This window comes from Suncus etruscus, chromosome 18 (assembly GCF_024139225.1).
Source record: "Suncus etruscus isolate mSunEtr1 chromosome 18, mSunEtr1.pri.cur, whole genome shotgun sequence".
Classification (NCBI taxonomy): domain Eukaryota; kingdom Metazoa; phylum Chordata; class Mammalia; order Eulipotyphla; family Soricidae; genus Suncus; species Suncus etruscus.
Window position 1 is genome coordinate 27,344,742 of NC_064865.1, and position 19,084 is coordinate 27,363,825.

Consider the following 19,084-nt stretch of genomic DNA (forward strand, 5'->3'; position numbering starts at 1 on the left):
TTCTCCCACCCTGATTTGATTCTTAGCACCCCATAGTGTGGTCCCTGAGCACTACTAGGAGTAGAATCTTACCAGCACTACCAGATATGTCCCTTCCCCAAAATCTGTTTCCCAATCATCTGTGTTGCTATTCGATTTGGTCTCATCACTGTGTCTTATTCACATGGCAGTATTGGCGGGGAGGGAAGGTTGTTGATTGCATCTTTTGATTGTGGTTCTCACCCACACAAAAGTTGTCATGTACTAGAGATTGCATTTTACTGCGGCACAATCACAAACTTGCACTCAGTATATGGAGCAGTGCCCGTCGAATTATCATCCTCCCACATAGAAGTAGGTGCTCTACCACTGAGCTATCCCTGAGCCTCTCCATCCATATTTCTACTTAGTTGTCTATTTTTTTGGTTTTGAGCCACACTCAGCTTAGGAATCTCTCGAAGAAGAGTATAGGGAATCAGGAGCAGATCATGGAGTGGTGGGTTTTATCCCCACCACTCTGTCCTTGAGCTATTTTTTTCCAACCTGTCTGCCTTTCTTGTGGAGTTTCTCATAAGCAAGCTTTTTTTTTGGTGTATCTCACTTTATGGTTCTATTTTGTTTTATTGTCACTAGATGATCAGAGGTTTCAAAAATTTTGTTTTTGTTTTTGGGCCACACTCAGCGGTGCTCAGGGGTTACTCCTGGCTGTCTGCTCAGAAATAGCTCCTGGCAGGCACGAGGGACATAGGGGACACCGGGATTCGAACCAACCACCTTTGGTCCTGGATCAGCTGCTTGCAAGGCAAGCTGTTTGCAAGGCAAACGCCTCAGGGCCCAGAGAGGTTTCAAATTTTAATATAGTTCCATGTATTGGGGCCAGAGAGATGGCACAGCGGTAGGGCATCTGCTTTGCAAGTGGCCGACCCAGGACCAATGGTGGTTCAAATCCCGGCATCCCATAGGGTCCCCCTTGCCTGCCAGGGGCAATTTCTGAGTGCAGAGCCAGGAGGAACCCCCTGAGAGCTGCCTGCCGGGTGTGATCCAAACTGAGTAGTCACATTTCAAGTGCTCAACATTGGGCAGATTTCTCTATCTTTTTTCTTGTATAATTCTGCCATGCATATTCAATAAATTTTAGTGCGTAGTGTAATGATATATATATATATATATAAGTATGAATTCATTTCTTTCTTTATGGATAAACAGCTGTTTTCCAGAGCATGGTCTTTTTTTGTTTGTTCTTGAGCCATACGACCATTCTCAAGAGCTTACTTCTGGCTTTGTTTTCAGAGATTACTATTGGGGAGGCACAGGGGACAAGATGGGGGCCAGGAATCAAACCAGAGTTGGTCACATGTAAGATAAACTCTCTCTCTGACCCTCCAAAGCCTGACCCTTTTTTTATTGTTAAATTATCTTTATTTAAACACCGTGATTAAAAATATGATTGTAGTTGTATGTTTACAGTCATGTAAAGAACACCCCCCTTCACCAGTGCAAGATTCCCACCACCAAAGTCCCAGATCTCCCCCCTCCCCGCCCCACCCACACCTGTACTCCAGACAGGCTTTCTATTTTCCTCATTCTTTCACTTGTTAGGATATTTCTCAGTGTAGTTATTTCTCTAAATGCACGCATCACTCTATCAGGGGTCCTCAAACTTTTTAAACAGGGGGCCAGTTCACTGTCCCTCAGACCATTAGAGGGTCTGACTATAGTAAAAACAAAACTTATGAACGAATTCTTATGCACACTGCATATATCTTATTTTGCAATGAAGAAACAAAACAGATACAAATACAATATGTGGCCCGTGGGCCATAGTTTGAAGACCACTGCGTGGTAAGCTTCATGACCTGACCCCCCCCCTTTTTTTTTTTAAATATTCTGCTATAAAGCACATCACCTTCACAGCTATAGCTTTTTGTGTCTGCACCAAGCAGCATGAATAATGTTCAGATCTGTAGTAGAAAGCAAGGAAGAATTTAAGCATAAAGGGGGAGATCTTGGCACTTTGAATCAAAGCAGTTCACTTTTCCATAAATCTTCATTCGTTGATATGAGGATAAATTTTAGCGAGTCGTGTTTGTGTCAGTGGTTGTGGCAGTTTCATGACGTATAATGCTGAGAAATGTCGGGAAGAGTAAGTACAGTGGCTGATTTGTTGGTGTTTCTCCAATTTTTTTTTTTCTATTCAGGAAAATTTTTGTGATTGATATTGTGATCAATTGTTTCTCCAGGGTCTCCCTTGGAGTGGGCAGGATTTGTTCAACCATTTACGTAGACGCTGCTGAGCACGGGATAGGGGACTCAATAAACGTTGATTCAACCCGTTCAGCAACCGAATTTACGTTAATCCGAGCCTGCACGTCACCATGGCGTAGAGGGTTCGATCTCCGGCATCCCTTATGGCCCCTCGAGCCCACCAGGAGTGATTCCTGGGCTGGGCGCAGAGCCTGGAGTCAATCACCATGAGCGCCGCCGGTTTGCTCCCCTCCAGCCCAAACACAAGCCAAAACAAGCCTCGGAATTAAGGGGAAAAGGAGCAGACGCCAGGGGGCGCAAGAGTCCAAGCGCCGCAGATCTCGCGACAACTTCCGCCGCGCGCTCCGCCCACGTCGCGTTTGGTTTTTGGCGGAAGCGAAGGGCGCGAACCCAGAGCCGGCGGCAGCGCGCGTCCTTCGTTACGGAGCGGAAACTGCTTCCGGGTCGTGCGACCGGAAGCAGGAAGTGGTCGGCTTCTCCTCGCCCGGCGGCTGCTGTCCCCGAGGCGGGAGGAGCCCGAGGGGGCGCGGGCCCCGCATGTGAGTGTCTGGGGCCCGAGGCCGGGAGGGGGGAGGCCGCTCCGTGACAGCTTCGTCGCCGCGCCCGCCGGCACGTCCTCGCCCTCGCAGCGCCTTCCTCGCCTGCCCCGCGGCTGCTCGCTTCTTCGAGTTTGCAGAGTCGACAGACGCGCATCCTGGCAGCTGCCCGCGCGGCCTCAGGCGTCTGTCCCCGAGAGCAGAGCCGGCGGCCCAGCTTGACTTGCTCGGCTTTGGCTTCGCAGGCGACCCCGCGCGTCCAGGACAGCTGTTTTAGGGCCAGGGTGCATGCCCTTGGGCATGGCTCTTTCTTAAGAAAGTTGATTCTCGCCAAAATTACTTTTTCTAATTCTTGGTCGTAGGATTTTCTTTTTCTTAAGTGTGCAGTGCGAACACGGCATCTCGAATTTCGGAGAGGAATCTCACTTGGGTGTGTGGACACGAATAAAGGAGCTGTTTGTGATCGCCTGTTAGTTTAGGGGCATGCCCAACTTTTTGTTTCCAGGTATCTGCAGGCCTTTTCTCGCCTAAGGCCCCCCACCACCACAGAGACCCGCAGTTTAGTCACCCTTGTCATGGGTTCACCCCCCAGGTTCTCGTGCTCTTTTTCTCGCTGTTGCTTTGGAAGTTCCTATCGTGGAACCTGCCACGGGCATCTCTCCCATACAACATTTGCAGCTTTGGTTCCCAGGTTCACTCCAGCCTTCGGCTGCAGATCAACATGCCTCGATCTCAGTTCTCCGTTGCCGAAAGGTTCCCATAGCTGTTGCCGAAAGGTTCCCATAGCTCAGCTTTGCAGCCCTTCCTTCCCAGACAACTTTCAGGGCCCAGTACCTCCTGTACCTCCCAAACTTCTACAGCACCACCGAGAATGAATCGGTGTGAGATTTCTACCCTGCTCTCCTGCCCCCTCACTACCCTGATAGGGAACACTAAGAAGACCCCCCCCCCCCCCCCACCAAAACCCCAAGGAAATCACTCCTTACATTCAGTTTGGTGGGTGGTGGAATAGGGCTTGAGGTGCTTCCCGTAGCCAATGGTAGAGGTCCAGGATTCATGGAGGACTTGCCAGGCCTGTCCTTAGTTCCTGGAGGTATCTTTGTTCACCATGACTCTCTGCTTTAAAAGAACAACTTGTGTAGAGTGAGCTAGATGTAAGTTTAGTTGTAGAATTGTGTTTCAAGGTTAAATGGCAGAGATCAAGGTTGGAGTCTCTCAAAGCAGGGATTGACCAGAGGAACCCGGAATTATTTTTGGCAGAGGTAATTTTGACTGCAACCCATCAAGGAAGGGTGTGAGGAAGAAATAGGAAGTGAAATTGAACCAATACTAGTGACAGGGCTACAAGGCCTGTTGGGGGTAAGTTAGCACTTGCCTTGCACATGTTACATCCAGGGTAGGTATCACATGGCCTCCCAAGCCCTGCCGTGAGCATTTCAGTGTGTCCCCAAAATAAAATTGATGACCAGGCTAAGTCATTTGTATTTCATCTTGTAACAATTATTAAGATGATGAATTGTCCTTGTTTTGGTATTGGGACAATTGTTTCACATGCATTGTCTTATTCCATAGTATTTTTGGAAAGACAATTATATCCATTTATAAGAAAGAACCATGGTTTACAAAGTTATTAAATGTAGAGTTTTATGTTGAGGGATGTAAGCCAAAAGAAAACATAGGTTGAGCTCACTTATCTGTGGTATATGAAATAATTGGGTTAGAAAATGTAATCAGGGCCCAGAGAGATAGCCTTGCAAGCAGCCAATCCAGGATCAAAGGTGGTTGGTTCGAATCCCGGTGTCCCATATGGTCCTCTGTGCCTGCCAGGAGCTATTTCTTTTTTTTTTTTTTTTTTTAGTTTTTTTGGGTCACACCCGGTGGTGCTCAGGGGTCACTCCTGGCTCTCTGCTCAGAAATAGCTCCTGGCAGGCACGGAGGAGGGGGGGGGGGATTCGAACCAACCACCTTTGGTCCTGGATCGGCTGCTTGCAAGGCAAACGCCGCTATGCTATCTCTCCGGGCCCAAAGCTATTTCTGAGCAGACAGCCAGGAGTAACCCCTGAGCACAGCCGGGTGTGACCCAAAAACAAAAAAAAAAAAAAAAAGAAAGAAAGAAAATGTAATCAAGGAGAATGCCTAGAATTATCTACATTTTATGAACCAAAATTTTGAAGTTACATAGTATCTCAAGGTCAAATAGTAGATAAAGAATACAATTTTTGCATTCAGCTTTTTTTCTTTTTGGGTTGGGTGGGGCCACACTCAGCAGCCAGAAGCACTCGGGATACTCCTGGCTCTGCACTCAGAAATTGCTCCTAGCAGGTTTGGGGGACTATATGAGATGCCCAGGGATTGAACCTGGGTTGGTCCTGGGTCAGCTACATGCAAAGCAAATGCCCTACCCGCTGTACTATCCTCCAGACCCCTGATCCAGTTGTTTCTAGTTATTCCTGTGTTTTTTTGTTTTGAGGCCACACCCGGTGGTACTAAATGCTTACTTCTGGCTGTGCTCTCAGGGACTATTTCTGGCAGACTAAGGGAATTGAACCCGGTTGGCCATGTGTAAGGCAAGCACCCTACCCACTGTACTATCACTCCAGGCCCTGTGCCTATGTTCATTTGTGTGTGTGTGCCTATGTTCTGTGTGTACCTATGTTCTTTTTTTTGGGGGGGGGGGCACACCTAGTGATGATCAGGGGTTACTCCTGGCTATGTGCTCAGAAATCGCCTCTGGCTTGGGTGACCATATGGGATGCCGGGGGGATCAAACCGAGGTCCATCCTAGGCTAGCGTGGGCAAGGCAGACGCTTTTTACCCCTTGCGCCACCACTCTGGCCCCAAATCTAGAGTTTAATTTTGTGTAATGGTGTGTTCAAGAGACCTGTACAGACATGAATATAGAACTGAAGAGAAAGTACCAGAGGGAGAAATGAACGTTTAGTGGAAGATTCATTGACAGGTAAGGAAGGAGAGTAGTGTTTAGATAATCAACAAAAGGTATGTGGTAGAAGTGGGCTACTAGAGGAAAATAATCATAACATTACATATAGGGGACAGTAGGGAATTGGGTCGAGGTTTATGTTGATTGGACGAATGGATCTTGAGCTTTGGAGAGAGTTTCCTACTGGAGCAGAGAGTTGGGAATCACTAATAACTGCTGATTAAAGCTGTGGAGGGAGTGATTGTCAAGGACAGCCATGACAAATTACAGCATCCCAGGACATAGGAAAGCAAGAGAATTATGCCAAGATTTGAGTGCACTTGAGGGTGATAGTAGGTTGCAACAGTAGCTGTTGCAGAGAGGTTGGGTTAGGTCACCCAAAAAAGTACTTTGGACTTGCAGTTAGGAAGCTTTTGGTGATCTTATTGAGAACAGTGTTAGTGGTATGAAATGGGCAGAAATATTTCAATAGATCAGTAACTAAATGGAGATTTGAGAAATCTTAAGGTTATGTGATGATTTTTTAAAATGAAGTTTGGTTCTGAATGGAGGGGAATATGAGCATTATTTATGAGCACAAATTAAAAAAATATGTGAGCTGTAAAAAAGGTGAGTATGGGAGCTGGTAGAAATAAAAATTTTAAATATGGGGACTCCGTCAAAGATGACACTGTCATAAAAGACCTCCCAAATAAAAATACAAACAAAAGGGGGCCAGAGAGGTGGTGCAAGCTGTAAGGTGTCTGTCTTGTGCACACTAGCCTAGTGGACTTCAGTTCGAACCCCCGGCATCCCATATGGTCCCCCAAGTCAGGAGCGATTTCTAAGCACAGAGTTAGGAGTAACCCCTGAGCATCACTGAGTGTGGCCGAAAAGCAAACAAAATAAATACAAACAAAAATACCGCCCCCCCCCCCCCCCGCAGTGTTCAGAGATTCCTCCTGGCTCTAGGCTCAAAAATCACTCCTGGCAGGCTCGGGGGATCATATGGGATGCCGGGATTCGAACCACCATCCTTCTGCATGCAAGGCAAATGCCTTACTTCCATGCTATCTCTGCAGCCCCACAAAAATAAAACTTTTTATAAAACTTTTTTTGTTTTTGTTTTTTGACCCACACCTGGCAGCGCTCAGGGTTTCTCCTAACTCTGAACTCAAAAATAGCTCCTGGCAGGCTCAGGGGACCATATGGGATGCTGGGGATTGAACCCAGGTCCATTCCGGGTCAGCTGCATGCAAGGCAAATGCATTATTGCTGTGCTTTTGCTCCTGCCCCAAAACAAACCTGAATTAACTAGACCAAAGATATTTGACAGCTAACTATGATGTGTGATCATTGACTGAAATTTGGACTGAATATCAAAATAACATTGAGAAATTACTTCTACCTACAAGAATAATGCCTTTGGGCTAAGAGAATAAAGTGGATAGAGCACTTGCCTTAAATATGACTGACCCATGGGGCCGGGAAGGTGGCGCTAGAGGTAAGGTGTCTGCCTTGCAAGCGCTAGCGTAGGACGGATGGCGGTTCGATCTCCCGGTGTCCCATATGGTTCCCCCAAGCCAGGGGCGATTTCTGAGTGCATAGCCAGGAGTAACCCCTGAGCATCAAACAGGTGTGGCCCCCCCAAAAAAAAGAAAACAAAACAAAAAAAACAAAAAATATGGCTGACCTGGATTTGATTCTGGCATCCTATGGGGTCCCCTGAGTACTTACAGGAGTAATTTCTGAGCACAGAGCGGGGAGTGGGTGTGGTACAAAAAGCAAAAAAAAATAAACCAAAAAACATCCTTATACTTAGGAAATATATACTGAAACATTTAAAAGTGATTTTATGGTATGTCACAACAAAATTTCAAAACATTTTGTTTAAAAACAGAAAGATAGAAGGGACTGAGAGATGAAGCACAAATGTGCTGATGTCAGTACTTTTCAGGTTTTTTGGAGGCTTTGCCTTTTGTTTTTCTTATTTTTTTTTTGGTCACACTCAGTGATACTCAGGGGTTACTCCTGGCTATGCCTGACTTGGGGGACCATATGGGGCGCTGGGGGATCGAACCTCGGTCCATCCTAGGTCAGCTGTGTGCAAGGCAAACGCCCTAACTCTGTGCCACCTCTCTGGCCCCTGCCTTTTTTTTTTTTTTTTTTTTTTTTGGTTTTTGAGTTATACTTGGCGACACTCAGGGATTACTTCTCACAGCTCCTGGCAGGTGGGGGACCATATGGGATGCTAGGGATCAAACCTGGGTTGTTCCGAGATTGGCCAAGTGCAAGACAAACACCCTACTTGCTGTGCTATTGCTCCAGCCCCAGGCTTCGCATTTTTTGAAATAAAGATTTGAGAGGACATTGGAAAGAGCATTTTTATAGAGAGTAAAAAAAAGTCCCAGGCTGCAAATGTCACTGGGTAGAGTTGTCCACAAAGAGGAACCTCAGATTCAAGTAATGATAAAAGTGCAAGGAAGTAGAATTTCTTTGCAAATTTTTTTATTTTTTGTGGGGGTAACACCCGGCAGCGCTCAGGGGCTACTCCTTGCTCTACACTCAGAAATCACTTCTGGCAGGCTCGGGGAACCATATGGAATGCCAGGATTCGAACCACTGTTCTTCTGCATGCAAGGCAAACGCCCTGCCTCCATGCTATCTTTCCAGCCCTTTCTTTGCAATTTATTTATTTATTTATTTTTTGTGGTTTTTGGGTCATACCCGGCAGTGCTCAGGGGTTATTCCTGGCTCCAGGCTCAGAAATTGCTCCTGGCAGACACAGGGGACCATATGGGGCGCCGGGATTCGAACCGATGACCTGCAGGAAAGGCAAACGCCTTACCTCCATGCTATCTCTCCAGCCCCTTCTTTGCAAATTTTAAGGTTTAGGATTTCAAATTACTACCCTTTTAAGTCATGTCATTTTAATTTTTTTAGTTATCTTTCCTTGAACTAAGCTGATTTTTTTTCTTAATGATTTTTCTAATAGTCTAAGGAATATTTTTTCCTTTCAGTAGAATATTTAGTAATATACGATGGATTATATGCTTGTATAGACATATACTGAACAGAGGATTTTCATATTACCTACCTAGCATAATACACACAAAATCTAGTAGAGGAAAAATTGCTCTCATTATTAAAGATTGGGATGTACTTAGATGTAATTTGAAACTTTCAGAACAGTAAGCTTCTTTTGTGTTTTGACTCAGAGGATTGCTCTTGAAAGTTACCAAGCTGGCAGAAATGTTTAGTTTGGAAAAAAAGAAGCTCCAGGCTTAGTGTTACATGAATGCTTAGGATTTATTTGTATCAGTAGGGGAATTAAATCTATTTAAACAGGCCAAAGCTTAGATTTGAGTTCTGTCAGTGTCCTTTTACCAACTATTCCTCTGTTGTTTTTCCTTAGACTGAGACCCAGAATGTCCCATTAGAACTGTCAGGTGCTTCTTCCTGAAGTACCCTCAGTATAAACAGCCCCCTGACTTACCTCTCCCTGGCCTTTGAGTACAAATTTGTGGACCTCAGTCCTCTTAAAATTTGGAGCATCAAAATATTTTGTAGTTGCATGATATAGAATGTACAGTCTACCTTTTATTATTTTTTGTTCTGTTTTAAAAATAAGCCAGAATGTTTTTGTTTTGTTGTTTGGTTTTGGGCCACACCCAAACAGGAATTACTCCTGGCAGGCTCAGAAGACCTTATGGGATGCCGGGAATTGAACCCAGATTGGAGAGGAGCCACTATTCTATCTCTCGGTCTCAGTTGAAGCCTAATTTAAGTTTAAATTTATTCCTCATGTCTTCCTTTGGCTGTTTTTATTGTTGTTGCATGTTGATCCTCTTCTAGAGGTAAAGGGATTGTCATTAAATCTCAGCTGTCCCTCTATCTTCTCACACTTGATACTTAGTCATGACTTTGTACTATTTTTTTAATTTTAATTAAGTATCAAGATATTGGGTAAGGCAACGATCAGTGGAAGCTTGAGCCCTTGAGTTCTATCCCTACTGCTTCCTACATGTTTCTGTTCTGCTTTTTTATCCTTTTTTATGTGGGGAGGGGGGATGCACATCTCTGTCTTTGTGCTTAGGAATCATTCCTGGTGGGCTTGGAAACTGTATACAGTGCTGGTGGTTGACCTGGGTCAGCCACGTGCAAGGCAAATGCTATCACACCTGTGATTCTAGTTCATGAAAACACCAGTGCCATAGAGCATGCTTGTGTGTGCATTGCAGCTAAAAATGTTACAATATTGTGGGCAGGAGTGTAGCCCTGGGTGAACCCTAAAACCAGAATATATTCCAGCACCTCAAGTAAATGAATTGGGCCTCCGGCTATGTGCAACTCCTCTCATTGCACAACAGCGACAAAGGGAAGTGGGGGAGGGAACGAGATTTTTATTGTTGTTGTGTGACTACTAAAGACATTTGAAATAGGACAATCAAGAAGTCTCCAGACTTTGCAGATGTCCTTTGGGGTGGCAGCAAAATTGACCCCCATAGAGATCCACTGATTAACCAAAGGCAATGGGGAGGGTTTACTGTGAAGAAACCCATCTACTATCTACTAGTAGTGATGTTTCAGAATATCAGGAAAGAAAGATGTTTAACTTACAAAGATATAGTCAGTGGCATCAAATTATATACTTGGATTAATAAAACAAAACCTGTTTTTTTGCAACACAAACAGCATTCAGTGAGATTTTGTTTGTTTTTGTTTTGGGGCCACACCTGGTGGTGCTCAGGAGTTACTCCTGGCTCTGCACTTAGAAATCGCTCCTGGGCTTGGGGGTACATATGGGATGCCTGGGTTTGAATCTGTGTCCGTCCTGGGTCAGCCGCATGCGAGGCAAACGCCCTACCACTGTGCTACTGCTCCAGCCCCTTGAGTGAGATTTTTATATACATTAATAGATGTTTACAAAGAATATGAAACAGTCATCAAAGTTGTGATAGTTGGTCCTTTTAACTTCCCTACACTTCTGTCCTTTTCAGAGTTCTAAGGCACATCAGTATAACATTCTCTTTTCTGAGAGATGCCTGCATTTGTGTCAAATCTCTAAAATTTTTTCCTGGAATTTTTTTCCCTGGAATTTCCACTGTTCCTTGTTCTGGTCCTCTATTAGATTTTTTTTTTTTTTTTTTTTTTTTTTTTTTGGTTTTTGGGCCACACCCGTTTGACGCTCAGGGGTTACTCCTGGCTATGTGCTCAGAAATCGCCCCTGGCTTGGGTGGACCATATGGGACGCCGGGGGATCGAACTGCGGTCCTTCCTTGGCTAGCGCTTGCAAGGCAGACACCTTACCTCCAGCGCCACCTACCCGGCCCCCCTCTATTAGATTTTAATGAATTCTGACTGGATATTGTTGGGTTCTTTAGTGTTTTCAATTTTTACTTTTGTTAATTTTTTTTTTTTTTTTTTTTTTTTTTTTTTTTTTGTGGTTTTTGGGTCACATCTGGCAGTGCTCAGGGGTTATTTCTGGCTACACGCTCAGAAATTGCTCCTGGCAGGCACAGAGGACCATATGGGGCGCCGGGATTCGAACTGATGACCTCCTGCATGAAAGGCAAACGCCTTACCTCCATGCTATCTCTCCGGCCCCTACTTTTGTTAATTTAAGTAGGACAAATTCTCTCTGGAGTTACAAACAATGATGCATTAAATATTGCAATATGTTATTGCTTTATTATTTTTCCAGGAATCATTGTAGTTGATCACTTCCCAGTTCTCACCACTCGGTTGTGATAATCAAGGAATTTGGTATTGTGATTTTGGAACTACCACCTCAGAATAGGAAAATATTTGGTAAGGGAGGCAGCGTGCATGAAGCAGCATGTCCCAGCCACCCTACCAGGGAAGGGAGATGGCTCAAAGGACTGGAGAACATGCTTTGCATGTGGGCGGCTTGGGTTCACTTCCTCAAACCACATGGTCTCCCAAACACTCAAAGCAGTACCCAAAGAGTGTACCAGAACAGTCCCATAGCATTGCTGGTTGTGGCCCCAAAACGAAATAATAAAGTAAAATAATGATGAAATCTGAGTCAGGCACACACTTGCATTTACCTCCTTGCAAGTTATGAGATCTTTCTGATCTTTAATTTCAGGTGTCTGTCATACTGAATCTGTGTGGTGAATTAAGACAGTTGTTTCAAAGAACTTATCATACAGGCTGGACATATCTTTAGTTTCTAATGAACTTAAATTTTTCTACTTCCTGAAATGTTCATATACCTACCATTTTGAACTAGGGTGGACTCTTGATGCCACTTGGACTGCACACATGCAAGACAGGTGTTCTACAATTGAGCCACATCTTTGATCCAAGACTTCAAAATTTTCTATTTCTTTCTTTTTCTTTGTTTGAAATTTTCTATTTCAATCATCTTATTGGGGGGGGGGTCACACCCAGCAGCGCTCAGGGGTTACTCCTGGCTCTACGCTCAGAAATCACTCCTGGCAGGCTTGGGGGACCATATGGGATGCTGGGGTTTGAACCACCATTCTGCATGCAAGGCATTCAGAATGTACATTTGAAAAGCACCTTTATTGAGAAATTTGTTGTTGTTGTTGTTTTTGGTCCACACTCTGCATTACTCAAAGTTTACTTCTGGCTCTGAGATCTCAGATCACTAGTTGATTGCATGCAAATCAGCACCCTACCTGCTGTACTATTGCTCTGAACTGGAGAAATAATTTTGTTTTTGGTTTTTGGGCCATACCCAGTGGTGCTCAGGGGTTACTCCTGATTGTCTGCTCAGAAATAGCTCCTGGCAGGCAGGCACGGGGGACCATATGGGACACCGGGATTCGAACCAACCACCTTAGGTCCCTGGATCGGCTGCTTGCAAGGCAAACACCGCTGTGCTATCTCTCCGGGCCCTGAAGAAATAATTTTAATGCCACTAAGGGCACCTACTTAGTAAGATACTTTCCTTGTACACTGCTAACCCAGGTTTGGTTCTTGATACTGCATATGGTCCTCCTTATCCTCCCAGGAATAATGCCTTTGCACAAAGCCAGGAGTAAACTGAACACAGAGGTGTGGCCCTCAAACAAAAATAATTTACCCACTTAAAATGTTAATTTGTGAAACTATCCCCACAAATTAAATTTAGAACTTTTTTTAGGGAAAGTCACATTCAGCAATGCTCAGGGTCACTCCTGGTTCTGAACTCAGGAATTACTCCTGGTAGTGCTTGGGGGAATCATATGGGGTCCAGGAATTGAATACAAGTTGGGCGTGTGCAAGGCAAACATCCTACCCAATGTACTATGTCACCACCACTTAGAAAATTTTGCTCCTCTGAAAACAGGTGAAGGCTGTCTCATACCTGTTAGCGACCACATTCCATTCTTTCTTGCTCCCTCTCCTTGGCAACTAACTTGTTTCCTCTCTATATATTTGTCATTTCTTAAATTTTCATGTAAGTATAGCCTTCTATTACACATTTATTTTTTGTTGCTCATTTATTGATGTACCTTGCATCAATATTTTGTATCTTTTTATTCAGTAATTTTCTCTTGTGTGGTCATACCTCATTTTGTTTACCAATTTTTATTTATTTATTTATTTATTTATTTTTTTGGTTTTTGGGTCACACCGGAAGCGCTCAGGGGTTAGTTACTCTTTGATCTGTGCTCAGAAATCGCTCCTGGCAGGTTCAGGGGACCATATGGGACGCCAGGATTCGAACCACCAACCTTCTGCATGCGAGGCAAACCCCTTACCTCCATGCAATCTCTCCGGCTCCAAAGGGAGAGTGTTGTGTGTGTGTGTGTGTGTGTGTGTGTGTGTGTGTGTGTGTGTGTGTCTTTTGTTCGTTTGTTTGTTTAGGGGACCCACCGGGTGTGTGTGTGTATGTGTGTGTGTGTGTATGTGTGTGTCTTTTGTTCATTTGTTTGTTTAGGGGACCCACCGGGCTATGCTCAGGGGTTTCTCCTGGTTCTGTACTCAGAAGTGGCTCCTGGCAGGCTGGGGGTCGGGGGGACCATCGGGGACGTTGGGATTCAAACCGCGGTCTGTTTGGGTCCACCACAGACAAGACAGGGCCTTACCCTTCAGACCATTTCCACTTTCCATTGAGCAGTTTATGAGCATATGGGCTACTTCCCTTGAGGGCTGTTTTGAATAATGCTGATTTGATGTTCATATAAAAGTTTTTATTTGGGGCTGGAGAGATAGCACAGCGGTAGGGCGTTTGCCTTGCATGCAGCCGAATGGCGTTTCGAATCCCAGCATCTCATATGGTCCCCCCGAGCCTGCCAGGAGCGATTTCTGAGTGCAGAGCAAGGATTAACTCTTGAGCACTGACCCAAAACAAACAAACAAAAAGTTTTCATTTAAGGTTTTCTTTTTTTTGGGGGGGAGGGGTTGGTTCACACCTGGTGGTGTTCAGCAGTTACTTCTGGTTTTTTTTTTTTTTTTTTTTTTTTTGGTTTTCGGGCCACACCTGGTAACGCTCAGGGTTACTCCTGGCTATGCGCTCAGAAGTTGCTCCTGGCTTGGGGGACCATATGGGACACCGGGGGATCGAACCGCGGTCCGTCCAAGGCTACCGCAGGCAAGGCAGGCGCACCTTACCTTTAGCGCCACCGCCCGGCCCCTACTTCTGGTTTTGTCCTCAGAAATTGCCCTTTGCAGTCTCAGAGGACCATATGGATGCCAGGATTCTTTTTTTTTTTTTTTTTTTGGTTTTTCAGCCACACCCGTTTGATGCTCAGAGGTTACTCCTGGCTAAGTGCTCAGAAATTGCGCCTGGCTTGGGGGGACCATATGGAATGCCGGGGGATCAAACCGCGGTCCTGATCCTTGGCTAGCGCTTGCTAGGCAGACACCTTACCTCTAGCGCCACCTCGCCGGCCCCGGATGCCAGGATTCTAACAACTGCCAGTCCTGAATCGGCTGCTTGCAAGGCAAACATCCTACAGCTGTGCTACTGTCCATCACAAATCTTATGTTAATTTTTTTGTTTGTTTTTGGTTTTTGGGACACACCTAGCTGTGCTTAGGGCATGAACCCCAGCTCTGCACTCAAGGATCACTCCTGCTGAGCTTGATCGAACCTGGGTTTTTTTAAGGCAAGTGCCTTACTGGACTAAAGCTCCAGCTCACTCTAAATTTTTCAGGATGCTTCAAATAGTTTCCCAAACCTGTTACCTCATTTTGCATTCCAACCAGCATTGTACGAGCATTACATTCGTATAGCATCCTGTCAATATTTGTTATTATCTGACTTCATTATTATAACATTGCAGTAAATATGATGTCTCTGGTTTATTGTGGGGAGAAGGTTTGGGGCCATACTTGACAGTACTCAGATTATTCCTGGTTCTGTACTGAGGAATTATTCCTGATGGACTTGGGGGACCATAAGGGATATAAGAAATTGAACCTGAGTCGTCACATATAAGGCAAGCACACCACCTGCCTTACTCTCTGGCCCCTCATAATTTTGATTGGCATTTCTCAGATGACTAATGACATAGCATATCATTTAAAGAGTTCATTGTCCATCTATATATTTCTAAAGAAATGTAAATACTTTGCCTAGTTTTGCGGGAGGACTTTTTTTCATTATTAGACTTCTTTCATCATTGAGTTATAAGAAAATATATATACTCTCTCTCTCTCTCTCTCTCTCTGCATCTTTCTCCCTCTCTCCCTTCTCCCCACCCACCTACCCTCTTGTTCTCTCAAAAAGAAAAAAAAAGAATATATTTATATATTGGTTTTTGGGTCACACCCAGCAGCGCTCAGGGGTTACTCCTGGCTCTACACTCAGAAATCGCCGGGATTCGCACCACCATCCTTCTGCATGCAAGGCAAATGCCCTACCTCCACGCTACTCTCCGGCACCAATATAAGAATATTTTTATAAAATTATTTAATTGAATCACTGTGAGATACACAGTTACAAAGTTGCTCATGATTGAATTTCAGTTATGCAATGTTCAACGCCCATCCCTTCATCAGTACACATTTCCTGACACCAGTCACCAATGTCCCTGTTCCCTCATGCCCTCCCCCCGCCTGCTTCTATGACAGACCACCTTCTCCTCATCCTCCTTGTCCTTCTCCTTTACCTCTTCCCCTTCCTCCTCTTCCTCTTCTTCCTCCTCCTATTCCCCCTCCTTCTCCATCTCCTCCTCCTCTTCTCTCTACTTCTCTTTCTCCTCACTTTCCTGTCCTTTCTTCTTCTTTCCCCCTCCCTTTTTTCCTTTTAGATACTGTGGTTTGCAATATTGTTATTGAAAGAATATCATGCATATCATTTTACCTCGTTTCAGCAACAAGTTCTTGTCCAGAGTGATCATTTCCATATCATAGTAGTCCCTTCATGGCCCTCACTGCATTTCCCTACTATTTGTGGCAAGCTTCCTACCATATATTGGTTCTCCTGGCCCTTGTCTCTTTGGGAATTATTTCTATACTATTTTATCTTTTAATATCCCCCAAATGAGTATGAACATGGGACAGAGTAACAGCACAGCAGTAGGGCATTTGCCTTGCACACAGCCACCCAGGACAGATCTGGGTTTGATCTGCAGCATCCCATATGGTCCCCCAAGCCTTCCAGGAGCGATTTCTGAGCATGGAGACAGGAGTAACCCCTGAGCACTGCCGGCTGTGGCCCCAAAAACCAACCCAATCAAAACAAAACCAAAAAAATGAGTATGATCATTCTATATCCCTCTCCCTCTGACTCATTTTGCCCAGCATTATACTCTCTACAAACTTTGTGTATAAGCAGTCTTTGTGATTTTATTTTTACTAATAGCTGCATAGTATTTCACTGTGTTGGTATATCATTATTTCTTTATCCAGTCATCTTTTCTTGGACACTTGGGTTGTTTCCAGATTCTGGCTATTGTGAATATTATGCTGCAGTGAACATAAGAGTGCAGAGGGCTTTTCTGCATTGTGCTTTTGAGCCCCTAGCAGGCGTCCTCAAACTTTTTAAACAGGGGGCCAGTTCACTGTCCCTCAGACCATTGGAGGGTCTGACTATAGTAAAAACAAAACTTATGAACGAATTCTTATGCACACTGCATATATCTTATTTTGCAATGAAGAAACAAAACAGATACAAATACAATATGTGGCCCACGGGCCATAGTTTGAGGACCACTGCCCTAAGGTATACTCCTAGAAGCAGTATTGCTAGGTGATATGGAAGCTCAATTTCTAGGTTTTTTTTGTAATGTCCATATTGCTTTCCAAAAAGTTCAGATCAGTCCACATTTCCACCAGTAATGAATGTGAGTCCCTTTCTCCCCACATCTGCACCAGCACTGGTTGTTCCTTTTTATTTATTTGTTTATTTTTTTGGTTTTTGGGCCATACCCGGTGATACTCAGTGGTTATTCCTGGCTAGCTCTAGGGACCATATGAGACACCAGGAATCAAACCCAAGGTCCTTCCTGAGTCAGCCGCGTGCAAGGCAAATGCCTTACCGCTACGCTATCGCTCCGCTGCGCTATCGCTCCGCTGCGCTATCGCTCCGCTGCGCTATCACTTCGGCCCCATGTTCCTTTTTATGTATGTGACAGTCTTTGGTGTGAACTGATATTTCTTTGTTTTGATTTGCATCTTCCTGATGTTTAAAGATTAGTTGTAAGGATTTTTTTTTTTTTGAATATCCAGGCTCTGTCATGATTCAATATTTTCTCCCCTTCTGTGGGTTGTTGTACTTCCCTGATAACACTGTTACAGGTAAGAAATTATAAAAAGGGGCCGGGCGGTGGCGCTGGAGGTAAGGTGCCTGCCTTCCCTGCGCTAGCCTAGGACAGACCGAGGTTCGATCCCCCAGCGTCCCATATGGTCCCCCAAGAAGCCAGGAGCAACTTCTGAGCGCATAGCCAGGAGTAACCCCTGAGCGTCACAGGGTGTGGCCCAAAAACCAAAAAAAAAAAAAAAAAAGAAATTATAAAAAAAAATTGTGTTTGTTTTTGGGTCACCCGATGGCACTCAAGGGTTACTCCTGGCTCTGTGCTCAGAAATCACCCCTGGCAGGCTCAGGAAACTAGATGGGATGCCAGGAATCGAACTGTGGTCTGCCCTGGGTTGGCTGAGTGCAAGGCAAATGCCCTACTCCAGCCCACTCAAATCCTTCTTTAAAAACAAAACAAAAACAATAAACAAGGGTCCGGAGAGATAGTATGGAAGTAGGGCATTTGCCTTACATACAGAAGGATGGTGGTTGGTGGTTCGATTCCCAGCATTTCATATGGTCCCCCAAGCTGCCAGAAGCGATTTCTGAGCGTGGAGCCAGGAGTACCCCTGAGCACTGGGAAAAAAAAAAAACAAAACCACTCATCCTTCAATATGTGTGCTTCTTTGAATTTGGCTTCACCCACCAGATGTGCTTCTCTGGCTAGCCTTTCTTTCTCTCTTTTTCCTGGTACGTATAGTGCTGAGAATTGAACTTAGAGCTCCACACTGCAAGGCATGTGCTCTGTTGCTAAGTCTTATACCCACCTTTTTCTACAAGTTTGTAATGTCTGAGCCTCAATACCTCTACCTGCAAGCCAGTGAGCCCATCCCATAGAGTTTTAGTGAGAGCTTTATTAAATGAGTCAATATGGCGGACAGAGAGATAGTACAGAAGTTAATATAATGTGCTTGCCTTGCATTCAGCTCACGTCAGTTTAGTCCCTGACGCCACATCTCTCCCTTCACCCCAGAATAACCAGGTGCAGCCCTGTAGAACCAGGCAGCACCAAGTGTGGCTCTAGAGTCCCTAGAGCACTGCCAGAATAGCCTTGGTGAGTACTCTGGTGAGGGCCAGAGTACTCTTTTTTTTTTTTTTTTTTTTTTGGTTGTTGGCTACACCCGACGATGATCAGGGGTTACTCCTGGCTGTCTGCTCAGAAATATCTCCTGGCAGGCATGGGGGACCATAAGGGACACGGGGATTCGAACCAACCACCTTTGGTCCTGGATCGGCTGCTTGCAAGGCAAATGCCGCTGTGCTATCTCTCCGGGCCCAGAGTACTCTATCTTTAGGCCCTGCATTGAACCTTGACCTGGTTGGACAAATAAAATTTGAAAGCGGACAGGAGTCATAGATAATACAATGGGTAGGGTATTTTTGCTGGTCAGCATGTGGGGTTACACCTGGCTCTGCGCTCAGAAATCACCCCTGGCAGGTGGGGGGGGGGGGACCATTTGGGACGCTGGGAATCAAACCAGAGTTCGTCCTGTGTTGGCTGCATGCAAGGCAAATGCCTTAACGCTGTGCTATGGCTTTAGCCCCCCAAAATTGTGATTTTTTTTTATTTTGGGTCACACCTGGTGATGCTCAGAAATCACTCCTGGCTTGGAGGACCATATGGGATGCTGGGGGATCAAACTGCAGTCCCTCCTAGGTTAGAGCA

General features: G+C 45.0%; 1 protein-coding gene across 4 annotated transcripts in view; it reads left to right on the forward strand.

The window, feature by feature from the left end:
• Nucleotides 1–2,647: 2,647 nt before the first annotated feature.
• C18H6orf89 (chromosome 18 C6orf89 homolog) overlaps nucleotides 2,648–19,084 on the forward strand; it is a 49,340-nt gene continuing 32,903 nt past the window's right edge. For 3 of the 4 annotated variants that reach the window (XM_049765392.1, XM_049765395.1, XM_049765394.1), the window contains exon 1: nucleotides 2,648–2,783. In XM_049765392.1, coding sequence (XP_049621349.1) covers nucleotides 2,782–2,783 — 2 coding nt within the window. In that variant the 5' untranslated portion in view covers nucleotides 2,648–2,781. Of the gene's footprint in view, nucleotides 2,784–11,404; nucleotides 11,512–19,084 lie in introns of all 4 variants that reach the window. The other variant, XM_049765393.1, reaches the window with a different exon arrangement.